Here is a 23,770-nt window from a genome sequence, read left to right as displayed (position 1 = left end):
CAGCAGCTGGCTCATCACACTCAGCCCTCCCCCAGCCTCAAGTCTCAGGTACCGCCCTTCTCATCAGTTCTCCTGCTCTTCAACATCCTAGTTTCCCTTTGATCATTTGCTCACTTCCCCAGCCCCTACTTTTGTTCAAAGGTTACCTTTGCTTTTATTCTACCCTCAGAATTGAGTTCTAAAATTGTGCCTTATCTAAGTATCTGAAGATGCACCCTCCCTGGACACAACTGCTCTTGCCACCTATAGATCCATACCCTCTACCTTTTAAAGTCTATTGGCCTTTTCTCCTCACTCACTCACTCACTCACTCACTCACTCACTCACTCACTCACTCCTCCCCTGATACATAGTATCCTGCCCCTGACTTTTATTTCTCACCACCAGGGGACCCCTGTGTTTCTTTAAAAACCTTGCAGGCCTAGCTTCTGCCATATATCCTACTTAAAAGATACTTTCCAAAGATTTTACTAAAGCATTTATTTTTTAAACAAAAATATACATTAAATCTCAGATTTACAGAGTATAGAAATAATTTATCCAAAGCAATTTGCATTTTAAAATTGTTAATATTGCACCCAACAGTGTAAGTCTTTGACACATTTGAATTGTCGACCTTTCCCACAATTCACAAAACAGGAGAGAAAATGGAAATTATACAAGCAAACTTTGCTTTACCAAAAAAAAAAAAAAAAAAAAAAGAGAGAGAGAGAGAGAGAGAGAGAGAAAAGAAAAAAACAATTTAGTTTTTTTATTTACAAGATAAAGTTGTAAACTTCCAGAAATTTACTTCCATAGAAAAAAGATCCATACATTCTTTTATCATACCTAGAATATGAACTATGTACATGTTGTGATTTTCTCATAAGAATTCAAAGGGACAGATACTGTGAACATTCACAACCTAATGGTAAAGAACAGAATTATTGAAAACACTTCTGTATCTTCACTAGAATATGGAAACTGGTATGTGAAAAACACAGAAGAAAGCCTCTAGAAAAATAACTTTTGCCTCTTTGAGGATAGTTTCCATAATTGCTTGAAATTATTTTCAATTATAAAGGATACAGTGTTAGGTCTTCAGAGAAAAGGCTGTTGGCAGCCACATTTCTAAGACTAAGATGAGTGAAAACGTGAGGCCTCTGTTTAAGTCCCTTTTTTTTTTTTTTTGTTCAAGTCCCTTATAAAATATACATAGGCAGGCACAGAGTTTGCTTTTCAAAAGAAAGCTTTACCAAGAAAAAAAAATCACAATTTATCACTGATGTCCTTAGTTTAAGAACTTTTTTTAAAAAGCCCATAAATATTTCAACACATCTTTTAAAAATGGAAGTAGGGAAGGAAGAGGCTAAAATATTATGCAAAGTAAGAATAAACCCACATGATGCACACTTTTAACCTGGTAGTAAACCGAGCAGATGGAAACCTTGTACTGATGAAATGTGAAGTAATGTATGAGAAGAGGAAACCCTGCAGCTCATTATCAACTCTGAAAAAGTTATTGGACCACTTAGCTTCCAGGTGATGAACTTTCATGCATGTTTTTGTCCTTGCCCTTATATAAATAAAAGATCTTTGTTAATAAGGTAGCCTATGGGGAAGAAAGCAACCTCTGGGAAATTCATATTGAAGATCCCAGGTAGGAATGATCTAAATGTAATTTTACGGTGAGTACCATTTGAATTGAAATATAAGACATTTTGTGATTCTGTCGTCCTGGATGGAGACTGATTTAAAACGTTCCCTTTGAATCATAATGAACACAATCAGTTGAAGAATAGGACTTCTGAAAAGGTCTTCTTCGCTGTTGCAACAGTCCAGCCAGCCCAAGTAGCTTGCTTATAAAGCTAGTGTTTTTTTTAACATCCTCGTGACAAATTCAGTTTGTTTGTTTTAAAGTCCTGAGAGTCTTTCATAAAAAAATAGACATTTGTGTGTGTGTGTGTGTGACTGTTTTGCGGCAGCCACGGGGCAGGTGCATCAGCTCTCCACTGTGCGCCTGTACTCCGCGGTCCCATCGGCTATGATCGCGTCCAGGGGAGAGCGCTTCTTGCGGATGCTGCGCCCCGAGGAGATGAGGTCCGCGTAGCCCCGCTGGTGGGAGAAGGCATAGGCCGAGCGCCGGGACGACACCCCCCGGCGGAACACCTGCCGCCGCTTCCACTGCTCTTCTGCTTTCAAGCGCTTGCGGTGCTTCTGGATCTACAGAGGGGACAGAGGGGACAGGGTGATGGTGACACTGAAGGTCTGTGATGGGGGAGCAGAGAACTGGCGAAGTGGAGGCGGGCAGGTGCTAACATGCAGGGGTTACCTGTCCCAAATGTCTCATTTAATTAAGGGCCATCACCAGCCTCCTTAGTAGATGGGGCAACACAGAGAGGTGATGGAGCTCTCCCACTGACAAGTTAGAGGGGTACAGGTTCCAGAGAACCCTTATTGCCACTGCATCGTGTCAGTGGAAAAACATGATCTAGGGGACGCTCCTTCCTGATGAAAACATAGTTAAGTACCCCCTTTCCTGCATTCAGCCTCGTGCCTGCTGGGATGTGGATGGCACTTCCAGGAGTGGGACTGGTGGTCTTGCCTTGCTCAGCACAGTCTAGGAGCTGCTATGGGAGCTCAGCTGGCTCAGGAGGCCTGCAAGAAGTGGGCGCAGCCCTCCCATGCGCAGTTCTCCAGCTCCTAAGAGAAAGCTCCTGTCTGGGGATCCGTGGGTGGCTCAGTGGTTTAGCGCCTGCCTTTGGCCCAGGGCGCGATCCTGGAGTCCCGGGATTGAGTCCTGCGTCAGGCTCCTGGCATGGAGCCTGCTTCTCTCTCTGTGTCTCTGCCTCTCTCTCTCTCTGTCTATCATGAATAAAAAATAAATCTTAAAAAAAAAAAAAAAAAAAAAAAGAAAGCTCCTGTCCTCCCCAGGACAGTCCTGTATTGGGAGGAGATGCCTAGAACTGCAAGCCGAGCCCCAGCTCCAACGTGAAGCTATAATGAGACTAGCAGATGGGAGTGATTGAAAGAACCCCAGTTCTTTTTGACGATTAAGGTCTTAGTCACTGAAGCCTGCTAATCAGTATGCAGTTGAAGTGATACATAATCATCTGCACAACTTGTAGCCCAGAGGGTCCTGCCAGAAGTAGCATTCTTCTTTAAATGAAGAAAAACCTCAACCTCTTTGTAGGGAAAAATGTTAATATTATAAGTTGAGGGTATAAATCTATAAGGATTCATTATATCATTCTCCTTTTCATAATGTTTAAAATAAAAAGCACACAAAAAATTAAATAAAAAAATTAAAAGCACATAGACAAAAATCCCAGTCCCAAAGGACTTATTTGCAAGATGGAGTTAAAGTAGTATTAAAAAACATTCATGCCAAACTTGCCATGAACTTAGAATTTTGCAGGAAAGCTGCCTTAGGGACATGCTTTGCTTTCAGTGAGGGGCACTCAGAATGAGGAGAATACTATTTTTTTCTATACCTTATCACTTTCTGATGGCCAAATGGTCATTGACAAGAAACGTATGGCAACGACGGGCAGCAGGCACACTGCAACAGTCAGGATGATGGTCAGCCAAATGTAGGGCTGTCTCAGGGCATTTGACGCTGTGCCTGTAAAAACATGGAGAATGAATCACAGGGGTCCTTCATCCTAAGGGCTGAGTGAATATTCCATAAGCCTTAAATGATTATCTATGGTCAAGTTTCACAGATTGGCCTCCCCAAAACATCCCATCACTGCTGAGGGAATGAGCATTTAAAAATAGGACTAAGCAAAGCAGAATTAGGAAGGCATATGTACATTATTGAACAGCTAGAAAAGGGAAAAGAAAGTGTCAACATTGCATTAGGAAAAAATACAAAATTAGGCAATTTATACTAATAAATTTTTCTATGAATTTACTTTACAATTTATAGTTTTAGTTTGAAATTCCAAATAACAGTAGCAACTAGCCCTGCCATTAGTTTGACAGACCTTATGCTAGGTGTTTTCTACAGGTCATGCCGTTTAATTAGCTCTGAGGCATGAATAGTATCCTCCTTGCCACACAAGGAAATTGAGTTGTGGAGAAGTAAAAAGATTTTCCCAGGGTAACAGAACTAGCCATAGCAAATCCTGAATTAAAACCCATATCCATCTGATTAGAACCATGCTTTTCCACTGCAGTTCAGCAGCTAGTTTAGGTCAGAGGAAGTAATAATTCATACAACCAGGTAATCAATCGTATATAACTACCCAATTTTAAAATTTTTACAATTAACATCCCCTAGAGCCAAATCTATCACAGTGTTTTCTGTACTTACACTATAAGTTTATAAAAATAATGGCCTTTAATATCGAACTCCAATAAAAAAAATATACAAAAAAAATAATGGCCTTTATTTTTTAAATGTGCTTTCACAGTGCTAAATGTGTGTTTAAAAAACCCAGTCCCTTTGGGAATATTCTAAGTAACTGGGTACAAAGTTTTTTAAAACACAGAGTCAGTAAAGAAAAACAATCATCAAAAAAATGAACTCAATCCCAAGAAAATGGTTACCATAACAACTGTCTTTTACAACTGGTCGTAAAAAAACACACAAACAAACAAAAAAAACCCAAACTAATTTTTTACAGGGAAACTAGTTTATGGGGACTTTTTTCCCCGTTGTGAATCCAAGCTACTCTATTTAATAAACTAAGAAATTTGTAAATTCCAATTAGTGATATTTTAAAATTTATAGTATGTATGAAATAGTTCAAATTCATTGTAGCATTTATCATTTGTCTGATTTTATATAGCTGCTAACTATTTCTGTAAGTTTACTCATTGCTCTGCATACAGTTTTCTAAAGATGTGACAAGTTTTCCACTTTTGAATTCTAGAATTTCATCACATGGGACTCATACCTTGATTAGCTAATATAATGTTCTTATTACGTCTTTGAATTATTTCCATTTTTAAACAATTAGAAGTGTTGTGGTAGTAGAATCTTTGTACAAATTGACTTTTCCAAAAATTGGTATCTTTTATTTTTAGGTGTTTTCTCTAAGTGGAAATCCTGGGTCTAAATGTATGAGAAGTTTTATAGTTTGTTACATATTTCCAGATAGTGCTTTGGAAAAATTATAGTGCTACCAGCAATACACATATACTCAATTTCCCAATAATCTACCATATTAGATTTTGTGTGTGTGGGGGGGTGGGTGGGTACTATCTAACTAAACAGATACATGTTGTAACAAAGTTTTTAATTTTGCTTTCTTCCTGTCACATTATCCCACTTCCAGCCTACCACTGTCATTCAGTTGCCAGTCAGGACATTAATTTTCACTAACAATAATTTACACTTTGTGTTTTTACTTAGAGGTTATGTCAGAATCTAAACTAGTAACATTTTTCTATACCTTTATTTATGGAATTTAGAAAATACCAACCTGTAAATTGAAATGCAGATGGAAAGAGAACATGTATTCCAGCACTATGAAAGTCAAACATGATGCCAAAATAAAGTGCAATGCTTCCAAAAATTGAAAAAGCATTCACAAAAGTCCAGTAAGAAGTATCCAAGCCAATCTGTTGGGAAACCAGAGAAAAACAGAACACTCATTTTGGGGAGTTACCAAGAAATAAAGGATCTCAGGGTTCTCAAAATAGAATTCAAATTCAACAATTTAGACATGATTTGGCTTGATTACTCAACATTCAGAAACTACCCTTGGCTCAGGCGAGAAGTAGGAAATGTGCTTGGTGTAAGGGGTGAAGATAGCATTCATATTTTATAAGATGGCAGAGGCTCGATTGGACAGAGAGTGGGAGCCAGGTGGATGCACACACTGCTCTGTGTACAGAAAACAGATAACTAACAGATACTGAAAACAGTTGACAAAAGCCATGTACCTGGAAATTGACTGTTATTATAAGGGCAGAAGCAATTGTCACAGCAAAAGATTGGTAGTCTGAAGGCGCCTCTCCATCCTGTCCCACGGTTTGTAGATAAGCTCCAAGAGGTATAAAGAAGAGGATCATCGATGTTAAAATTCCATGAACCAAGCTTACGAAGAACTTCTTATAGTTGAATAGTAAGTCTCTTTGTCCTACTACATACAACCCGGGGAAGCGGAGGCTCAGTTTGTCACTCACATCCTTAAAGGGAAAACACAATTAGTTGTGTACCATCCAGAATCTAAGAACTCCAAGATCTACTCCAATTTAGATCTCACGAAGAGTTTCAACTTAGTTTTAGGAAAGCAAAAACTCAACAAGAGAAGTCCTGAGCAGTTTCGGCGTGGAGATCAACCCCTTTACTTTAGTCCACCAATATTTGATATCTAATTAAGAAAGGGACTAGATAGATACATTGGAAGTTAGAGATACATTGCTGCTTGTAGAAAGAGAGCAAAGAGTGATGTCAATAAAGTGTAGGGAGACTGTTTTTACCTCCTGGGAGAATATATTCGAATTTTTTCTGTAAGGTATTTTTACATGCAAGTTGATGGGTTAATTCCAAATTATTTTTAATCATTAACATACTTTCTCTAAGAATTGCTACTAGATAGAATGTGGACTAATTTGGGAATGAAACATCTAAGTTTAGAGAAATATTAAAATAATTTTAAAGTAAGTTATTATTATACAGACATACTAAACTGTCAGGTGTCTTAACAAGAAACTCCTAGTGTCCGAAAGGAAGACAAGAAACCTTTTTGGCAATGAATTCAACCCAGGCACAGAAATCCTCTTTTGTTACTATAATACAAGAAGCACAGCAGTTAACTCTGGTTGAGCCTAACAGGACAATAATAGGGTTTTTTCAGGAAGAAGTAAAAACTGAAAAGAATGCATTGAAATAACTGCTTTTAACTTCTCAGGTGCTCCGTGTGTCCCACGGTGACATGAGGCACCTACCTGGTCAAGCAGCCCCATGAGGAGCACAGGCAGACTGGAGTACAGCACGTTGTAGAGCGTGATGAACCAGTCTTCGTAAGCCGTCTGCGGGGAGATTACAGAGTCTCATAAACCAAGATGTACTGCCAGCCTCGTCAACATGCTTTCATCTCTCTCAAAGTGGGGAAGCCCCCAGGATGTGTGGGACTCCTGCCAGAGTAAACACCCCTTGTCTACATCTGCAGAAGATGTGAATTGGGTTCAGTGGAATGGGCGGAATCAAAGACCATTCCATAGAAACAAACCTTCCTTCAAAATGGAGAATAGACACCAAAAAATGTTTTGGAGAAGGAGTCCATTCAGTTTGAATAGTGCTGGAAAACACATTGGTGCTGAACCTTTTTATATCCCTTTATTAATTAATTAGAATACATAAAACAAAACTGGTTCCAAAAGCCCTTAAGGTATCATTCACATTTTTTTTTACTTTGCAAGTCCTGCATTTCCATGTAAACATTTTGTGAGGCAGAATTTGAATATTAAAAATATGCTTCTGAAAGGGATAAGCAGGGTTGTGCGCACATCAGTCCTTAGGGTGGCAGGGAGGTAATAAGCTTATCACCACCAGTTCTACGCAGTCCTACATGGGAGCAGAAGGAAGGCCCTCGGTCTCTGAGGCTCCTCTGATACCATCTGTCTGTGACAAAGCACCAGAAGTTTGGACAACCACAAGCACTGACTTAGGTTCAGTTTTACTAATGATATTTTTCTGCTCTATCATGATTTCAACACTCCCATTTCAGCAATAACTCAAACAAAAATCAACAGATTAAGATAACAGATCTGTCTTGATGGGATGAGCACTGGGTGTTATGCTATATGTTGGCAAATTGAACTACAATAAAAAAAAATAACAGATCTGTGATCAACCAAAATTTATATAATCCCTTTAGCCTTGGTCACAATATCATTTTTATACATTCAATGCCAAATAATTTGTCCCCCCCTTTTTTTTGTTGTTGTTGTTACTCTTAATGGCAAGGTAACTTAGGAAAAAAATCTAGAGTGAAGGCAAAGACACATAACAAAAGCCAGAAGACCAGAAACAAATCCCAATTTCTTAAAGGCAAAATACAGTATTTTTAAAGCACCAGAAATCTTTTAGATAAGTCATCTATAATCTCAACCTGTGCCTCAACTATTAAGAGATAGAGCATCAAAACTGAAAGTATGTGGGGTAGCCCGGGTGGCTCAGTGGTTTAGCGCCGCTTTCAGTCCAGGGTGTGACCCCAGAGACCCGGGATCGAGTCCCATATCAGGCTCCCTGCATGGAGCCTGCTTCTCCTTCTGCCTGTGTCTCTACCTCTCTCTCTTTCATTCTCTCTCTCTCTCTCTATGAATAAATAAATAAAATCTTAAAAAAAACCCTGCAAGTATGGAGGGGAAATGTTTTTTTCAGAAATAGGGTTTTATTTATGTAAGATTTTTTTTTTAAAGATTTCATTTATTTATTCACAAGAGACACACAGAGAGAGGCAGAGACACAGGCAGAGGGAGAAGCAGGCTCCATACAGGGAACCCAACATGGGACTCGATCCCAGGACCCCAAGATCACTCCCTGGGCCGAAGGGAGGCGCTCAACCGCTAAGCCACCCAGGTGTCCCATTATGTAAGATTTCTTCTACTCATCAGATAATAACAATTATTATTCTATTACCTGTGCAGAGTACCCATTGAAGAAGGAGTACCAGAAATGAACCAAAGTAAATGCAAAGTTTTTGTAAAAGAAGTATCGTAGGAACTTGCACATCCTTATGTAAGACCACCGGCCATGCACCAACAGCAATCTCTGTAAGTATCTGAATTGGGCAAAGGAGTAGTCACTTGACATGACAGCTTGCATGCCTTCTTGTCCACTTATTCCAACACCGATGTGGGCCGCTGTGGGGCAGAGGAGAAGACGTTGAGAATCATAAGCTAATTTTAAGGCAAAACCCCGAGGTGATAAAAATGTTTCCACAACAAAACAAACCATTCATGGAGCAATACATGTGAAAACTCTTGCTCACCACCCCCACCCAGCTTCTGAACTCAACTTAATGTCAGAGATAGAAGTTGCTAAAAAGAGCACATGATGGGGCCTCTAAAAAGTACTTATGGAAGATCTCAGGTAGATGTTTAGTCCACCTGGATTATCGGCCCAGCTCATAAGCCATCCTTCCCACCCATGTAGTGAACCCAAGGAGTCCATGCATGCTGTGTGGCCCTGCCTCCCTGGCCACAGCTCAGTCAGCTGTGGGCAGATATGTCCTCAGTAGTAGATAATACAAATTGGCTCTGTCAACCTTCATTCCACCCTTGTTCTATTGGAAGGGTGGGAAAGCAAATAAAAACCTTATATTGTTCAGACTCCCTTGCAGCTAGGTTCTGTTAGTGAATTGGGTTCTGTTGTTCTGAGCCACTGGAAGTGGAAATCAAAGCAAGCACTGGAGCCCAGCACCCCTTCCCTTCTTGGCATTCCTGCAGCAGAGTTCATATCCTCTCTCCAGCTGCCTGGATGTTGATAGACAAAAGCTTCTCAACTCAAAAGGCCTTCAAAGGAGTCTCAAAGCTAGGAGTTCCTCTGGTGAGTGACTAGGATGTTAGAGACTCAGGTTAGCACCTACTTCTTTGGTCCATCCAGAGTTTTTATGAGTACCTAGTCCCTTGTGTTAATCACTTCCTACTTAAAGTACCCAGTGGTGTCTGTTTCTTCTACTATCCTTGACTAAAAACCCAAGCTGGGGCAATTAGAATCTCTTTCACATTTTGGAATTAAGATTCGGGTATATTTGTGTTTGAAATTTTAACCTATACATTTTTGAGTTGTGGGATATATATATATATATATATATATATATATATATATATATATATATATATATTTTTTTTTTTTTTTTTTCCTGAGGGGCAGAGAAGTAAAGTAGTATAGATAGAGGGAGAAACCAGGAACTGGATTCTTGGTGCAGCTTCAAGTCCTGGTTCCAGCATCTTCCTGAGGCCTGGCTGCTTGGGAAGCACAAAACATCATCTTTTTTTTCTAATTTGGGAGAGAGAGAGCAGGAGCAGAGGGGAGAGGCAGAGGGAGAAGCAGGCTGCTTGCTGAACAGGGAGCCCAACATGGGGCTGGATCTCAGGATCCTGGGATCGTGACCTGAGCTGAAGGCAGACACTTAACTAACTGAACCACACTGGCACCCTCATCTTTATATATTTTAAAATAAATATCTTTTTGTCTTACTTTATTATTACTTTAGTTCTCTAATATTCACAATCAAAAGTGTCTTAACTGAGATACTATTAAACTTGTAGCATTTAATCATGGCCCACCATGACCTTAACTGGCACAATTTTTTTTTGTTGTTGTTGGGGAAGGTTCCAGAAGGGATAAAAAAGAAAGTCACAATTTTATCCATCCTTCCAATAGTCATGTAGTCAGTTTCAACTTAGAGAATTACGAATTTTATCTAGGTCTTTAAAGGCATAGAAGTAAAGACCTACTAAGATCAGTTAGAGAATGTGTGTTGGAGAACACAACCTATTATTACTTAGACCCAGGGAGTGACTGCCAACTCAGCAAGGTTTCCAACTAAAAGAAGCCATAGTGGCAGGATCCAAGGTCTGGCAAATACAAAGCGACACAGTGACTTGGCCAAACCTAAGTTTCAGCAACATTTTGCAATTCTAAAAAAATAGAATAAATTGCATGTCTCATTCAATATTTACGACTTCTTTCAAAACACATAAATAATTCTTATGACTAGTCACAGCTGCCAAACTGCTCTTTCCTACCAAACTGTGGCCTTCTTTCCTGAACAAGCAACAAAGGGAAATGTTGAGATTCTCTTGGAGCCAAGGAGAAGGAACCCCTGCCACAGGCCCTGATGTCCAGCCCAGCAGAGCACACCAGGGACAGTATGTGAAGTGAACACTGCCACAGCTCGCAGGGGATTCAAGGCAACTAAATAGATGTACTTCATAAGGCCACACTTTTTCCCCCCTATTATCTAAATATAGACACCTGGATTTTCCTAAAGCTTCAAAATTGTGGTTTCAGATGCCTCACTGGTAGGCTCCTTCATGGTTGCTTAACAAACCCATCATTTCCTCAAGTCAGTTCTGCCTCTGTCTCCTTGTTCATTCTTAGCGTGTTAGACCAAGGAAAAACACCCACCAGCCAACAGACATCTTCAGACCTAAGAGAGGGAGAGAGGGCAGGCAGTCCAAGAGGGTCCCTGGATCCTTGCTAGCACAAAAACATGGCGGGTTGTAATTCCCTCAACTTGTAATGGGCTATAGTACTAAACATGGAACATGCTAACAAACGGACAGAATTTTGGGCACTTAAATTTCATTCTACTTCTTTATAAACAAATATAATTTCTGTGTATTGTCTTTTATGTAGATGAAAGTGATGCGAGTCTTTCTAAAAGGCACTATCAATACTTGGATAAAGCTACTGACTTCCAAGTAGACCTGCATTTCTTTGATTTTCATCCCAAATGGATGTTCCCTGTTGTATTTTTTTTAAGATTTATTTATTTATTCATGAGAGACACAGACTGAGAGAGAGAGAGGCAGAGACATGGGCAGAGGGAGAAGCAGGCTCCTCACAGGGAGCCTGATGCGGGACTTGATCCCGGATCCTGGGATCACAACCTGAGCTGAAGGCAGGCGTCCAACCACTGAGCTACCCAGGCGTCCCTTCCCTGTTTATATTAAAGACCTGCCATATAACAGAGCTTAATAAAATTCTTGGAAAAACTTCAGAAAACAAGTCTCTATAAGGTTACTTACGTTGACTCTTTGTGATCCTTCTCATTATCAATTGGTAAATTCAGAGGAACAAAAAAATGTTCAAGTCTAAGTCACATAGTCAGATGGTAAATCTGCAAGGTAACCTCTCTCTCTCCAACATCTAGAAGTCTACATTGTCACTTTATATAATTTTATAAAAATAATGTTTGAGTTACTTGCCCTTTGAAACAACTATCTGTGTCAAGGGTATACAATGGAAAATAAACTAGAACTGGCTGTGAAGAAATTGATATTAAGAAATGTTAGCCCTATGGTAGGGTGAGCACATGCACAGCACTAGAGAGGAATTAAACTGGCAGTGATCACAGACATACACATGATAAAGAAGCAAGAAGACATACGTCATATAGCTGACTCCCGCTGAGGAAGATAAAGTTGGAATATTCTTAGTATAGATCAAGGAGGAGGAGGAAGAGACTCTAAGAAAAGAAAGAGACACATGAATTACAAAATAGGCTGAATGAACTCTGGTTATACATTATACAGTTAAGGTACTCAGCATAGCAGGACACGTGTGGTCATGTGACGGTTCATATTAATAATATCACAAAATTGGAGGTGACATCAAAGATAATATTCTTGTTTTCAGATAAGAAAGCTGAGGCCTCAGCATGAGCCCAATGTGACACAGCATGTTGGCAACAGAACGAAGTATTCAGGTCTCGCTAGTTGGGGCCTTTTCATTACAAGATTCTCCTTGACAGTTATACCAGGAGGAAAAAACAACAAAAATCCAGGATTCAGACATGTTGATGAGGATTCTCAGGTAGGTGTTTGCCTGCATGCTTTAATTCTAGCACAGTGTATTTCTGCACAATAGGACTGAATTCTTCACCTTGTGAAGACCTAGGGTCCTCCAACCAGGGAAAAGACCCTTCACGGTCTTCTAGGAAGGTAGGAGGATGGTGAGACCATGTTGAAGCTTTGTTTCAATGCCACATGTATTACCCTGAGTTCATACTAGGTCCCCCAATTTACCAAGGGCAAGAAGAAAGCCCCAGAAAAAGATGCTTAAATGAAAGAAAAATACTCTCCAACAGGTACCAAAGAGAATTCAGCAATTTAAGCTGAGCAGAGATTTTTGCAAAACTTATTAAACAGCAGAATTTTTTTAATACACCTTAAGGAAATAAGGAGGAGAAACAGCAAGAAAGGGAAAACAAACCAAATCCACATGTACATAAAAGAGGGAAACGAAGGCCAAGTCACCCATATGAAACTCGACTTCTATTTGGCATTCTCCAGTGGCACTGACCAACCTGCTCTCTCCTAGCGGGTAGCCTGAGCTTCCTGAGGGCAGGGTAACAGGTGTCATCATCATGGGTAAGTGCCTTTGTCAGACATCGGCTTTATGAAAGCCTAAGCAAGTGACATTTGGAAAAACTACCCCCCAAAACACCCCTGCCATTTCTTCTCTCTGGTAATTCCAGGGGCATTGGCCGTGGGTGAGACTCACTTTTGATCATGTTGACATCATTGGCCCCGTCTCCAATCGCCAGTGTGATGGCCTTCTTGTACCTCTTCACCAGGTCCACCACCATTGCCTTCTGCTTGGGGGTGACCCGGCAGCAGATGACTGCACTGCACTCACAGGCCAGGTCGACAAAGTTCTTCTGTCGCTGCTCTTTCCTAGCTTCCAGACGCCTTTTACTCTGCGTCCGCATCCGTCTTTCTTCTTCTGTCCTTGGGAACTTCAGCTTCAGAATCTTACTTCTCTTGGTCTTTTTCTCCTGAAGAATTTCATTCTGTGAAATGAGAGGATTACAACAATTTTAGTTTTTATATGAAGAGTACCATTCCCACGGGGCACCTGGGTGGCTCAGTTGGTTAAGCATCTGCCTTCAGCTCAAGTCATGATCCCAGGGTCCTGGAATCAAGCCCCACATCAGGCTCCCTGCTCAGCATGGAGTCTGATTCTCCCTCTTCCTCCTTCCTATCCCTTTGTGTGCTCACATTCTCTCTCTTTCAAACCAATCAATCAGTCTTAAAAAAAGCACCATTCCCAAGACCTTAATCATGTGAAGGATGGTTCTTGGGTTATATCATTGATGATACTGTTTGTTTATAAAACCTATTTACTGTAAAATTCAGAAAATACAAAAGTGTACAAAGAAGAAAATTTTAAATTATCCACTGATTGACAAAGCACGTATAACCACTGCTACCAGTCTGACATAATTCCTTTCATAGATCATATAATATTAAGTCTCACACTTGGGAAATTGCCTGTTCATTTATAGGCTAAGAGATTTTTAAGCTGCCAGTTAATATGGGAAAACCATCTAAAATCAGTCCACGGTGAACTGCTTTAGCTTAAGCCAAAGGCACAGACAGAGTAATAATACGCACCAACCAAGAACCAGTGATTATTAAGGCACGGTTTTCACCAGATGGAAAGAAAGGTTCGTGCACCGGGGGTGCAAATTTTGCATAGACTCCACCTCTATTCCTTTGGTTTTCCATCCTTGTGTGAAGAAGAGCACTGGGGAAAAGAAATTTATGTGTTTAAGCATACAAGACTATAAACAGGCCCTTTATTGTGAGATACTTTTGATATTATAGTATCTTTTTTTAGTTGTGGTTAAAAAAACATAAAATTTCTATTAAACTTAATTTCTAAATTAAGTATTTCTAAGTGTACACTTCAATATTATTAAGAATATTGACACTGTTTTGTAACCAACCTCCAGACCTTCTTCATGTTTCAAAACTGAAACTAGGGCGATTTTATTTAAATTCTGCTTATCCCATTTCCCCTGACCCCCAGTCCATGGTAACTACTACTTTATTTTCTGTTTCTATGAATTTGACCACTCTAGATAACTCCTATAAGTGGAATCACACAGTATTTGTTTTTTTGTGATTGGCTTAGTTCACTGTCCTCAAGACTCATTCCTATTATAGCACATTTCAGAACTTCCTTCCTCTTGAATAATATTTCATTGTATGAATATACTACATTTTGTTTATCTATTCATCCATCCATCAATGGACATTTGGGTTACTTCCACTTCTTGGGTATTGTGAATAGTGCTGCTATGGACATGGGTGTGCAAATCTCTCTTTGAATTCTGGCTTTCAATTCTTTGGGATATATATCCACAAGTAGAATTGCTGGATATGGTAATTCTATTTTTAATTTTTTTGAGGAACCACCATACTGTCTTCCACAGTAGCTGCACCATTTTATCTCCTACCAAAAATGCACAAGAGTTCCAATTTTCACATGCTTACCCATACTTGTTATTTTCTGGGTTCTTTTTATTTGTTTTTTTGGGGTTTATTTGTTGTTGTTGTTGTTTTATAAGAGCCATCCTAAAAAGGTATAAGGTGATATCTTATTGTGGTTTTAATTTGCATTTCCCTAATTTCTAGTGATGGTGAGCATCATTGCATATGCTTATTGGCTATTGGTAGATTTCTTCAGAGAAAAGTCTGTTCAAGTCTTTAGCCCATTTTTAAACCAGATGACATAATTTTATTAAGTTTAATTCCTCTCCCATAGGATACCATGTTTTTGGTGCTTCATTATTTGCCAAAGAGAGCTAAAGGAAGATACAGTTGAAAATGTGTTCATGAGCAACAGAAGGAAGGCAATTTTGATCTGAATTTTAACACCTGGCATGAACTCCCAGTATATTATAAACAGTGGCTACTATTTGGCAAAAATAAGATTACTCCTACATAAAGTTATATTTGCTTTTGAGAAATTCTCAGTACTATATATCAACAAATAATTGAGAGGACCGTATATATCACATTCGTGTGATAGAAAAATGAGTCATGGAATTTTGGAGTAGAAGGGTCCATAAATATCTCATCTAAACTCTTCATGTTACAAATAAGGAATTCAAGTCCAAGGGAGATGATGTGATTGATCTGCACCAAGATGATGGGAAAATGGCAATGAAAACTCAGGTCTCCTTACTCTTAGCCTAGAGCTTTCCTTGTTACACACACACACAGCCACTATTCTCCACCTTAGTACTACTGGTGTCTCGGGCCAGGTACTTCTTTGTTGTATATGGCTGTCCATTGTATTGTGGATGTTTAGCAGAATCACTGGCCTCTACCTACTAGAAGCCAGTAGTACCCTGCCTCCACTATTATGACAACTAAAGATGTCTCCAGATATTGCCAAATGTTCCCTGTAAGGCAAAGTCATCCCTGGTTGAGAACCACTACACGGGGAATCCCTGGGTGGCTCAGCAGTTTAGTGCCTGCCTTTAGCCCAGAGCATGATCCTGGAGATTCGGGATCAAGTCCCACATCGGGCTCCTTGCATGGAGCCTGCTTCTCTCTCTCTCTGTGTCTCTCATGATTAAATAAATAAAATCTTAAAAAAAAGAGAGAGAGAGAGAGAGAGAGAGAACCACTGCACTAGAGGATTAGGCATCTAGTATTCTTTTTCTACATTAATTGCTCATTTTTAATAATGAAATAAGCTTGAAAATAAGGAGTGATCGAGACAAATCACTAAAAGGCTGGAAGAGAAAAAATAGGAAGTTACCAATTCAAACCATTCTATAGGAATCATCCTTTCAGGAACCATCTAGAAAGATAGATGGATTCATTTAGTCCTCTAGAAAGGTAAATCTAGCTAAGAGCATGATCATAAAATTTGCTACTTGCATAAATTTTACCCTCTAATTTAGTTCAGGGCCCAATTTTCAACACTTTAGAAAGAGAGACCAGAACTCTATTAAGGCCCTCCATCTACAGGAAATAAAACCATCTGGCAATTAGCCAAGTCACTTGAAACCAAGAAACTATTTAAGTAAACACATTAGTATTTATTTGTCTAAAGCTAAAAGCAAAAAGGGTCATGGTTTATGCAGTCAAACAGAACTGATCTATTCAGATGTTAGAGCTACTGATTTTGTTTGTCTAACTTAGCCAAGTGCCTGATGTATTGGAACAACTCACAAAAGCTCCATCACCATCATTAGAAAGAAGACTAACAACCACTTTCAACTCCCTCATCATCTTATCACTTCTCAGCCTTTGGGCTAAGATCAAGTGTATCATCCCACCAGCTTTGGGCCTTAGGATAGCCTGGGGGATGTGTTGTAAGGAAAAGACTTGAGAAATAAATAGAACAGCCTGGTCAAGACAGCACAGCCTGGTAACTTGTGCAACACACATCTAGCTTTATAATAGGACAGAGCTCTTCCTTATACGTGTCCAGGTCTGCTGTGACTCTGGGCTCTGGAGTGTTTCAGCATAGGCTACGCCTTGAAATATCCCGCCCCATCCAGACAAGACCAGAGGTGCATCCCATTCAAATGTTTCCTTCCAAGCAAAATCATGAGGTTCTTTCCTTCTATGTTTCTTTCAAAATTACAATTTCTAGAAAAGGCAGCACATGGATAGAATTCATATTAATTGGCTAGTGATATGCTGGTCTCACTTTTTTAGTCAGCAGGCAAGCACTTAGGACTCTGTAAGAACTGTGGAGAAATGGCCCCTGAACGAGTAAATGAAGGCCCCAAGTTCCCCTAACACTAAAATCAGCTCAAAATAAGGTCAAACCATGATAACTTGGAACTACCTGGGGTTCCCTTGCTTCATTTAAATGTGAGGAAAACTGTCTGAGGTAAAGTCTAGCTCCTATTTCTCCACATCTGCTATGTCTACTGCATTGGGTTTGCCTTTACTTACTTTATATCCTCCCCATAGCAAATAGTGGTGTCTTCAGTCAGAAGTTCACAAGCAAATCCTATATTTTCAGCAGTTTCTACAACAGGAAAACACAAAGTGTTGTCGCTATTGATAAATAATTGACTTCGCTAGTCATGAGCATTTTTTTCAAGTCATGAAATAGCTAGATTCAAACAAATACGCTGTTTTTTTCCGTAACACTGTATAGAAATCACAAAGCAGGGAAAAAAGTCCTTTCTCTGTGGTAGAATAAGTAGAAATCAAAATCTGGTTTGAGATGTTTTCAATTATAAAAAGTACTATATTATCAAATACATGAACTGGTTATTTAATAAATCAATATTTATTGAAATATTAAGCACAGTCGGTTCCTGTGGTTTCATCATTCTGTTATGGAAAAAAAAAACAATAACTGTTTCCATAAACCTTCACATGGGGCCCCTACTGGAGATTTTTTTTCCCCTTTTTCCATCACCACCCATTGTTATTTGTTTAAGGTCAGGACTTCCCTTGGCTTATCAGAGTATGTAACCCATTAACCAGGTCAAAGTAAGAGAAATGATCTGGTTTTCCATGGGAGGCTTGTAGGGTGAGGCAGCAATGCCAAACAACTCCTTGTAGAGCTCTAAATTTAAAAATTAAGATCATCCCTTGGGTATAAAATTTTAATTTATAGTTTCCAAGCAATAAAATAGGCAAGAAAACAAAAGTTGTTGGTCAGCATTCTGTATTGTTCCATTCTGCATCCAACAAATGGCAAAGTGCTGGGGAAGACAGAAGGGGCAAAAGGGATGGTCCTTTCATGAGAGGAGCCCACGCCTGGCTGGAGAGAGAGGACTGGTCACAGTCAGCATGGCACAACCAGGACCTCAATTATAAGACATAAAGTCTTGTTACTGAGAGGCCTTCCAGAAGGATGCTGTCAGTAAGAGCTGGAATAATGGAGAAGGTTTTCTTAAGAAAGCATCTCTGTCTCAAAGAAATGGACAGTATTTGTGTAGGATGCAAAGTCTGAGAGTGTCATCTGGGGCAGGGGAAATAGGAGCTATGAATATTTAAGGAGTTAACAGATATGCTTCCCCACAAATTGAATTACCCTTTTTATCTCCAGTGAGCACCCAGATCTTAATGTCAGCTTTTGCGAGTTTTGAAATGGTTTCTGGGACTCCGTCCTGTAGCTTGTCTTCAATTGCTGTCGCTCCCAATAACTGGAATGTACATTAAAAAAAAAAAAAAGGATTTAGCAAATAAGCTCAAAATGTTCTGTAATTCCAGTTTGCCAACCTGTAAACAGAAGAAGGGCTAATTATCCACCCCCTTTGGTACTCTACTGGGGCTGCTGGCCAGCACTGACAGGGAAGGCTGCTGTGTTTCACACTCACCAAAAACCAAAGCATTCAAAAACTTTTTTCTTAAGGTAGTTTACCAAGATAAAAATGTAAGTACAAAATTAAGGACGTTAAAAATGTACTTTAATTGTATACATACTACTTGGACACAAGTGGCTTGGACACAAGCCACTTCCTTTCACTAAAGGTTGATACTAGCTAGTTGCTGAACATTTCTGTCTAATCTAAACTCTATGGGCAATATGTATTTAATTTTGAGAAATTTCATTTATAAACTATCTTATTTCAAAGTTTGCAAAATAAAAATCATTTTGGTGATTCTCAAAATCTAATATGTAGTTTGTTATGTAAACATTATAATGCATTTTAATGAGTGATATAAAAGTAATAGAATCAGGTTAGAATCTCAATGTTTTCTGTCTTTTGGTTTCTCATAATGGCAAGTTCTATTTTGCTTGCCGAACAAAAGAAATTCAAATGACAGAGTTCCATTGTACCAATTTGAAATGCTGAAGTTGGAATGATCTTTCAAGCATAAGATTAAAAATATAACAAAACTTAATAAAACTTCCAGTTCTGTTTAGAATACCACGTTATGAAGGTGAAAACTCACAATTAAGTCTTTTTCAATCTCTTCATACACTTTATCCAGAGCTTCATCCCGGTTGGTGGAGGCTATACTGGCAGCCATAAACTTTTTATTCCATTCTTCATATTCTTTTTCTTCAATTTCCTTGTAGCAAAGGCACAGAGTTCTAAGAGTCTCACTTGCAAAGATCTATTTAAAAGATAATCAATCCATCCAACAAACAACAGTTAATTTTATGTCATTCAAGATCAAGTGTGAAATCTTTCTTTGAGGTAATACAATAAGAGAATTTAAAAAGAGTCATGAAAGATAGTGAATCCTGAATAAATACATTCTGTGGAGGAGATTACTTTGTCTAAGTATTCTCAGAATCCTCTTTGTAGTTCCCAAATTAGAGAAAAAAGTATACATTTCTTCTAAATCAAGTCACTAGAATGAAGAAAACTCTCACGATGACTCAGAAAATAACAGACAAGGGAGCTGCCTTGGGGTGTAATGATGTAAACACAGACCTGACAACTTTATAACTTGTTCCCACAAACTGTTACGAGACCAATCAACTATGAACTCTCAACCAAGCATTATTTCCTCAAACCAATTCTGAAATACCTGAGCCACTGTTAAAGCTAAGATAAAACATTTTACTGGAAAAGAGCATCTGGAAAATTTAATCATGCTGAGCAGATTTAAGCTATTTTAAAGAGCTGAAGTATGAGCCAATAAAAATGGTTTATTACTTCACAGCTGCATCTTGTCTAGCCAAGATGGCAGAACTAGTTCACCCAACTGAGTATGTGCTTTCAAAGATTCTTTGGAAGGTTCTGCATCTGTTTGATTAAATTGCCATTGTTCATATGCTTAAGAGAAATTATCCATTGTAACTGCTTCAACAACATATCTAAACTTAAAATGCAACCCCAAGAAGTAAACATCATATACAGCCTTCTTCCTGAAGGACCTTTGGCTAGCCCCAAAACTCAACCATACCCTTAAAGTGAAGGGAAAAAATTACCCTTTACTAAGCACTTAACTAAATGCTGGGAATCGTGCAAAAATGCTTTCCCTTGTAACAACCTTCCTAGGTGGGATGTATCCACTTCCTCTTCCTCTTTTACATGGGCAGTTAACACTTTAGTTTCCCCCAAGGACACAAAACAAATAAAAAGGCAGAACTGGAATATCAGGTCTGATGGATATTCTCCATACTTCATTGCCATCATTAACAGAACCAAAGCAATATAAGGATTAGTAGGCAATTCCAAGAGAGAAATTTCCAGAAGCATTCTGAATGACTGCAAATTATCACTGGACTAAGTTTACACTCCCCTCAGATAACAAATTTGTAGTGCAGACCAAACTGATTCACTGACAAAGGCATCAGAACTCAATTATCCACCGCATTGCTTTGTCATTCCCCATCATACACGAATGCTTTCTTTCCTTCATTGTACACTATCTCACATGGTGAGATTCTTGGAGGCCACGCAGCTATGGTTCTGTAGCTTGTTCAAGGTCGCTGAAGAGAGACCAATCAATACCCTGGGCCTGTCCTGCAGATGCTATCAACCTGGATGCTAGAAAGGACACCACGGTCATGTCCTAGGAGGTGAGCAGCAGGAGCAGAACCAGAACCAGCCTGCTGTATTCCTACATTCACGCCCTTCCCACACAACTGCACCGAGACAAGGGAAGGGTCAACAGTTCATACAGAGCTTTCATTTGAGTTTACAAGATAGTTTCAAAAAGGAAGTTTGTAATCTGCGGCAGAAAGAATAAGAATGACACTTACATCCAGGGCGTCCTGTGTCTCTTGTTTTGTTGGACTCATCTGATGTAACCGTTCATAAATCACTGTGTCAGCACCTTTACAATAAAGCCTGATGTTGCCTTCTGGGGTTCTTACTGGTAGCAAGGGGAGGAAAAGCAAATAATAAAGGTAGGTTTGATTTCTCAATAGAAAACTACATTTATAAAGTTAATTTGAAGTGTTGCTCTGCTAGTAATTCACCCTTTAAAATCATGAATGCTCCTAGAAAGATTTCACTCTCAACAAAGTCGGTAGGCTTACCATCTACATATAATGTAACAGTGAAATAAATATGAAAAGATTTCTTTAGTCAGCTGAGTTTTTCATATTCTTACTTGTTCTTACAGCCTCATTGACTGATTTACTGTGTGCTATATGCCCTGGGCTAGTTCCTTCCATAATGCCTTCTTTGTCTATGTCATTGGAATCTTACCTATAAATCCGTTAACACTTACTACCTTTAATACTCAGACCATAACATGACTCCCCATGGCCATTTCTTTTCTTAGGTTTTTGGATCTTTGTGGTAATGTAATAATAGCATGTGTCTCGTAGCTAACTCGATTTTGAATTCTTCCAGGTAAATGCCGGGCATGATAATCAGCCTACATCAGGGCTAGGCAGAGAAAGCACTCAGCAAAATGTGCCTACTCAGAGTTCAGCAGACAGTTGAACCCATATATTTTCACTGGTTAAAAATTCAATCTCAGAGTAGAGAAAGCTTGTTAACACTTTCTGAGTGATCGAAGCTCACATCACTAATAATCACGTGGCCTCCAGATGTGATATGCTGGGAAGGACGCAGCACCAACCCACGTACTCCTCCTGCCAACAACGTATAACGTGGATTCAATCATGAGGGGATATCAGACAAATCCAAATCGAGAGACTTTCGACATAATAATGGGTCTGTGCTTTTCAAAAATGTCAATGTATGAAAGAAAACAACTGGGAAACTGTTCTATATTAAAGGAGAGCAGAGTTAACAATCACCTAATGCACCGTGCAATCTTGGGTCTTGAACCAGGAAGGGAAGAAGAAAGAAGAAAGAAAATTTCTGATAAAATCTGAAAACATCCTGTAGATTAGATAACAACATTGTTTCCTGTTAAATTTTCTGATTCTGGTCATTTTGTTTATATATAAGTGGATGTTCTTGTTCACAGGACATACCTGCTTACGTATTTAGGGAAAAGGAGCATTAGCTCCCTAATTTACTCTCAAATGGTTCAGGAAACAAGAACCTGTATATGATGAAAATGATGACGGACATGTGGCCAATGCTAATAGGTGGTGGATATGGAAGAGAATAAAAGAGTTTTTTTTTTAAAGATTTTATTTATTTATTCATGAGAGATACACAGAGAGAGGCAGAGGGAGAAGCAGGCTCCATGCAGGGAGCCCGACGTGGGACTCAATCCTGGGTCTCCAGGATCACACCTCGGCTGAAGATGGCACTAAACCGTTGAGCCGGACTGCCCAATAAGAGTTTTTCAAACAATTCTTGCAGTCTTTCTATAAGTTTGGTATTGTTTAAAATTATAAACTTAAGAATCTCAATATTGGGAAGCAGTCATCCCTTCCACTTGGTGGCCTGTTGTCATGTGCCTGGACTGGAGGTACACTTTCGCTTCATCAGCACAGCCTTGCTTTTCTCTGAACCCCTCTCTTGATGCCTCTCCCTTCCCTAATGTCAAGTATAAGGCAGCAGCGCTCGGAGGGCCTCACAAAACACAAATGTGTGTGTGGATCTAGCACCCACTGTATCACCACCCTCACTCCAGCAGCTCATGTCGTGGAGTCAACATTTGCAAGATTCGGATACACTTGCAGTTGTCCCCTGAGTGATGGACACCAAGCCAGTCCCCGGATATCTCCCAGGAGCCAATGGTTCCTCCGTTGCCTGTTTTATTCGGGTGTCATTAAATAAAATACGCAAAAGGCAGCATCTAAATGGGTGATACACGGACACACTCTTGAGGGCGACCTACCGATTATAGACATTCGCTTCCGGTCGCTGTTGAAGTCCAAGATGGCAAGAACGTCGTAGGTCCTCTCGGTCCCCAACTCACTGATGGTGATCGTGTTCTGAGTCCTCGCAAGGAAGGCAAAGCCAAAGTTCCTGGCAGCGCTCACTAGGGCACCTTCGTCGGGAGAGGCTGCCTGGTAGTTGAGCTGACCTGACAGAGGAGGCAGGAGAGGAAACCAGAAAGGCTGTGAAACCAGGCACAGGCTCCCCACCCAGGGCTCGCTTGAGGTGCACGTGGGGGTAAGGATGCTCTGCAAAGTCCAAGATAGCCTCCAGAAAGGGGATCGTTGATTTTTAAGGAGTATGCCAACATTCACACTTTTCAAACTTTAAGGTTTTATTTCTAATTATAAACAGTAATATAAACCAGTAGTTAAAAGAAAAAAAAAAACTGGCCAGGAATAGGAGGCAAAATTTCCCATAATCCCACCATCCAGAGGAAAAACAACACTATTGACATTATGTTATAATTCTTTCCAGTCCTTTTGAAAATGCCTGTTTCTGTAGTAGTTTCTATCATACTGAATATACATTTGCATCCTGGTGATTTTAACCTTATATTCTGAGCATGTTAACATAGCTTTAAAAGTTCTTTCTGAACATTATTATAATGAATG

General features: G+C 39.5%; 1 protein-coding gene across 4 annotated transcripts in view; it reads right to left on the bottom strand.

Moving 5' to 3' along the window:
- Window positions 1-463: 463 nt before the first annotated feature.
- LOC129514523 (phospholipid-transporting ATPase IC) overlaps window positions 464-23,770 on the bottom strand; it is a 125,457-nt gene continuing 102,150 nt past the window's right edge. For all 4 annotated transcript variants that reach the window (XM_055333142.1, XM_055333140.1, XM_055333143.1 and 1 more), the window contains exons 16-28: window positions 23,116-23,304; window positions 21,107-21,219; window positions 19,342-19,506; window positions 18,476-18,587; window positions 17,380-17,455; window positions 14,068-14,200; window positions 13,175-13,463; window positions 8,579-8,802; window positions 6,883-6,966; window positions 5,875-6,120; window positions 5,412-5,550; window positions 3,474-3,604; window positions 464-2,202 (exon numbers count right to left, since the gene is read on the bottom strand). In XM_055333142.1, the coding sequence (XP_055189117.1) occupies window positions 1,981-2,202; window positions 3,474-3,604; window positions 5,412-5,550; window positions 5,875-6,120; window positions 6,883-6,966; window positions 8,579-8,802; window positions 13,175-13,463; window positions 14,068-14,200; window positions 17,380-17,455; window positions 18,476-18,587; window positions 19,342-19,506; window positions 21,107-21,219; window positions 23,116-23,304 (2,123 nt within the window). In that variant the 3' untranslated portion in view covers window positions 464-1,980. The remainder of the gene's footprint in view (window positions 2,203-3,473; window positions 3,605-5,411; window positions 5,551-5,874; window positions 6,121-6,882; window positions 6,967-8,578; window positions 8,803-13,174; window positions 13,464-14,067; window positions 14,201-17,379; window positions 17,456-18,475; window positions 18,588-19,341; window positions 19,507-21,106; window positions 21,220-23,115; window positions 23,305-23,770) is intronic.

Source organism: Nyctereutes procyonoides, unplaced genomic scaffold, assembly GCF_905146905.1.
Source record: "Nyctereutes procyonoides isolate TBG_1078 unplaced genomic scaffold, NYPRO_anot_genome, whole genome shotgun sequence".
Taxonomy (NCBI): Eukaryota; Metazoa; Chordata; class Mammalia; order Carnivora; family Canidae; genus Nyctereutes; species Nyctereutes procyonoides.
The sequence above is the reverse complement of the archived record's forward strand: the minus strand, read 5'-3'. Positions and strand labels throughout refer to the sequence as shown.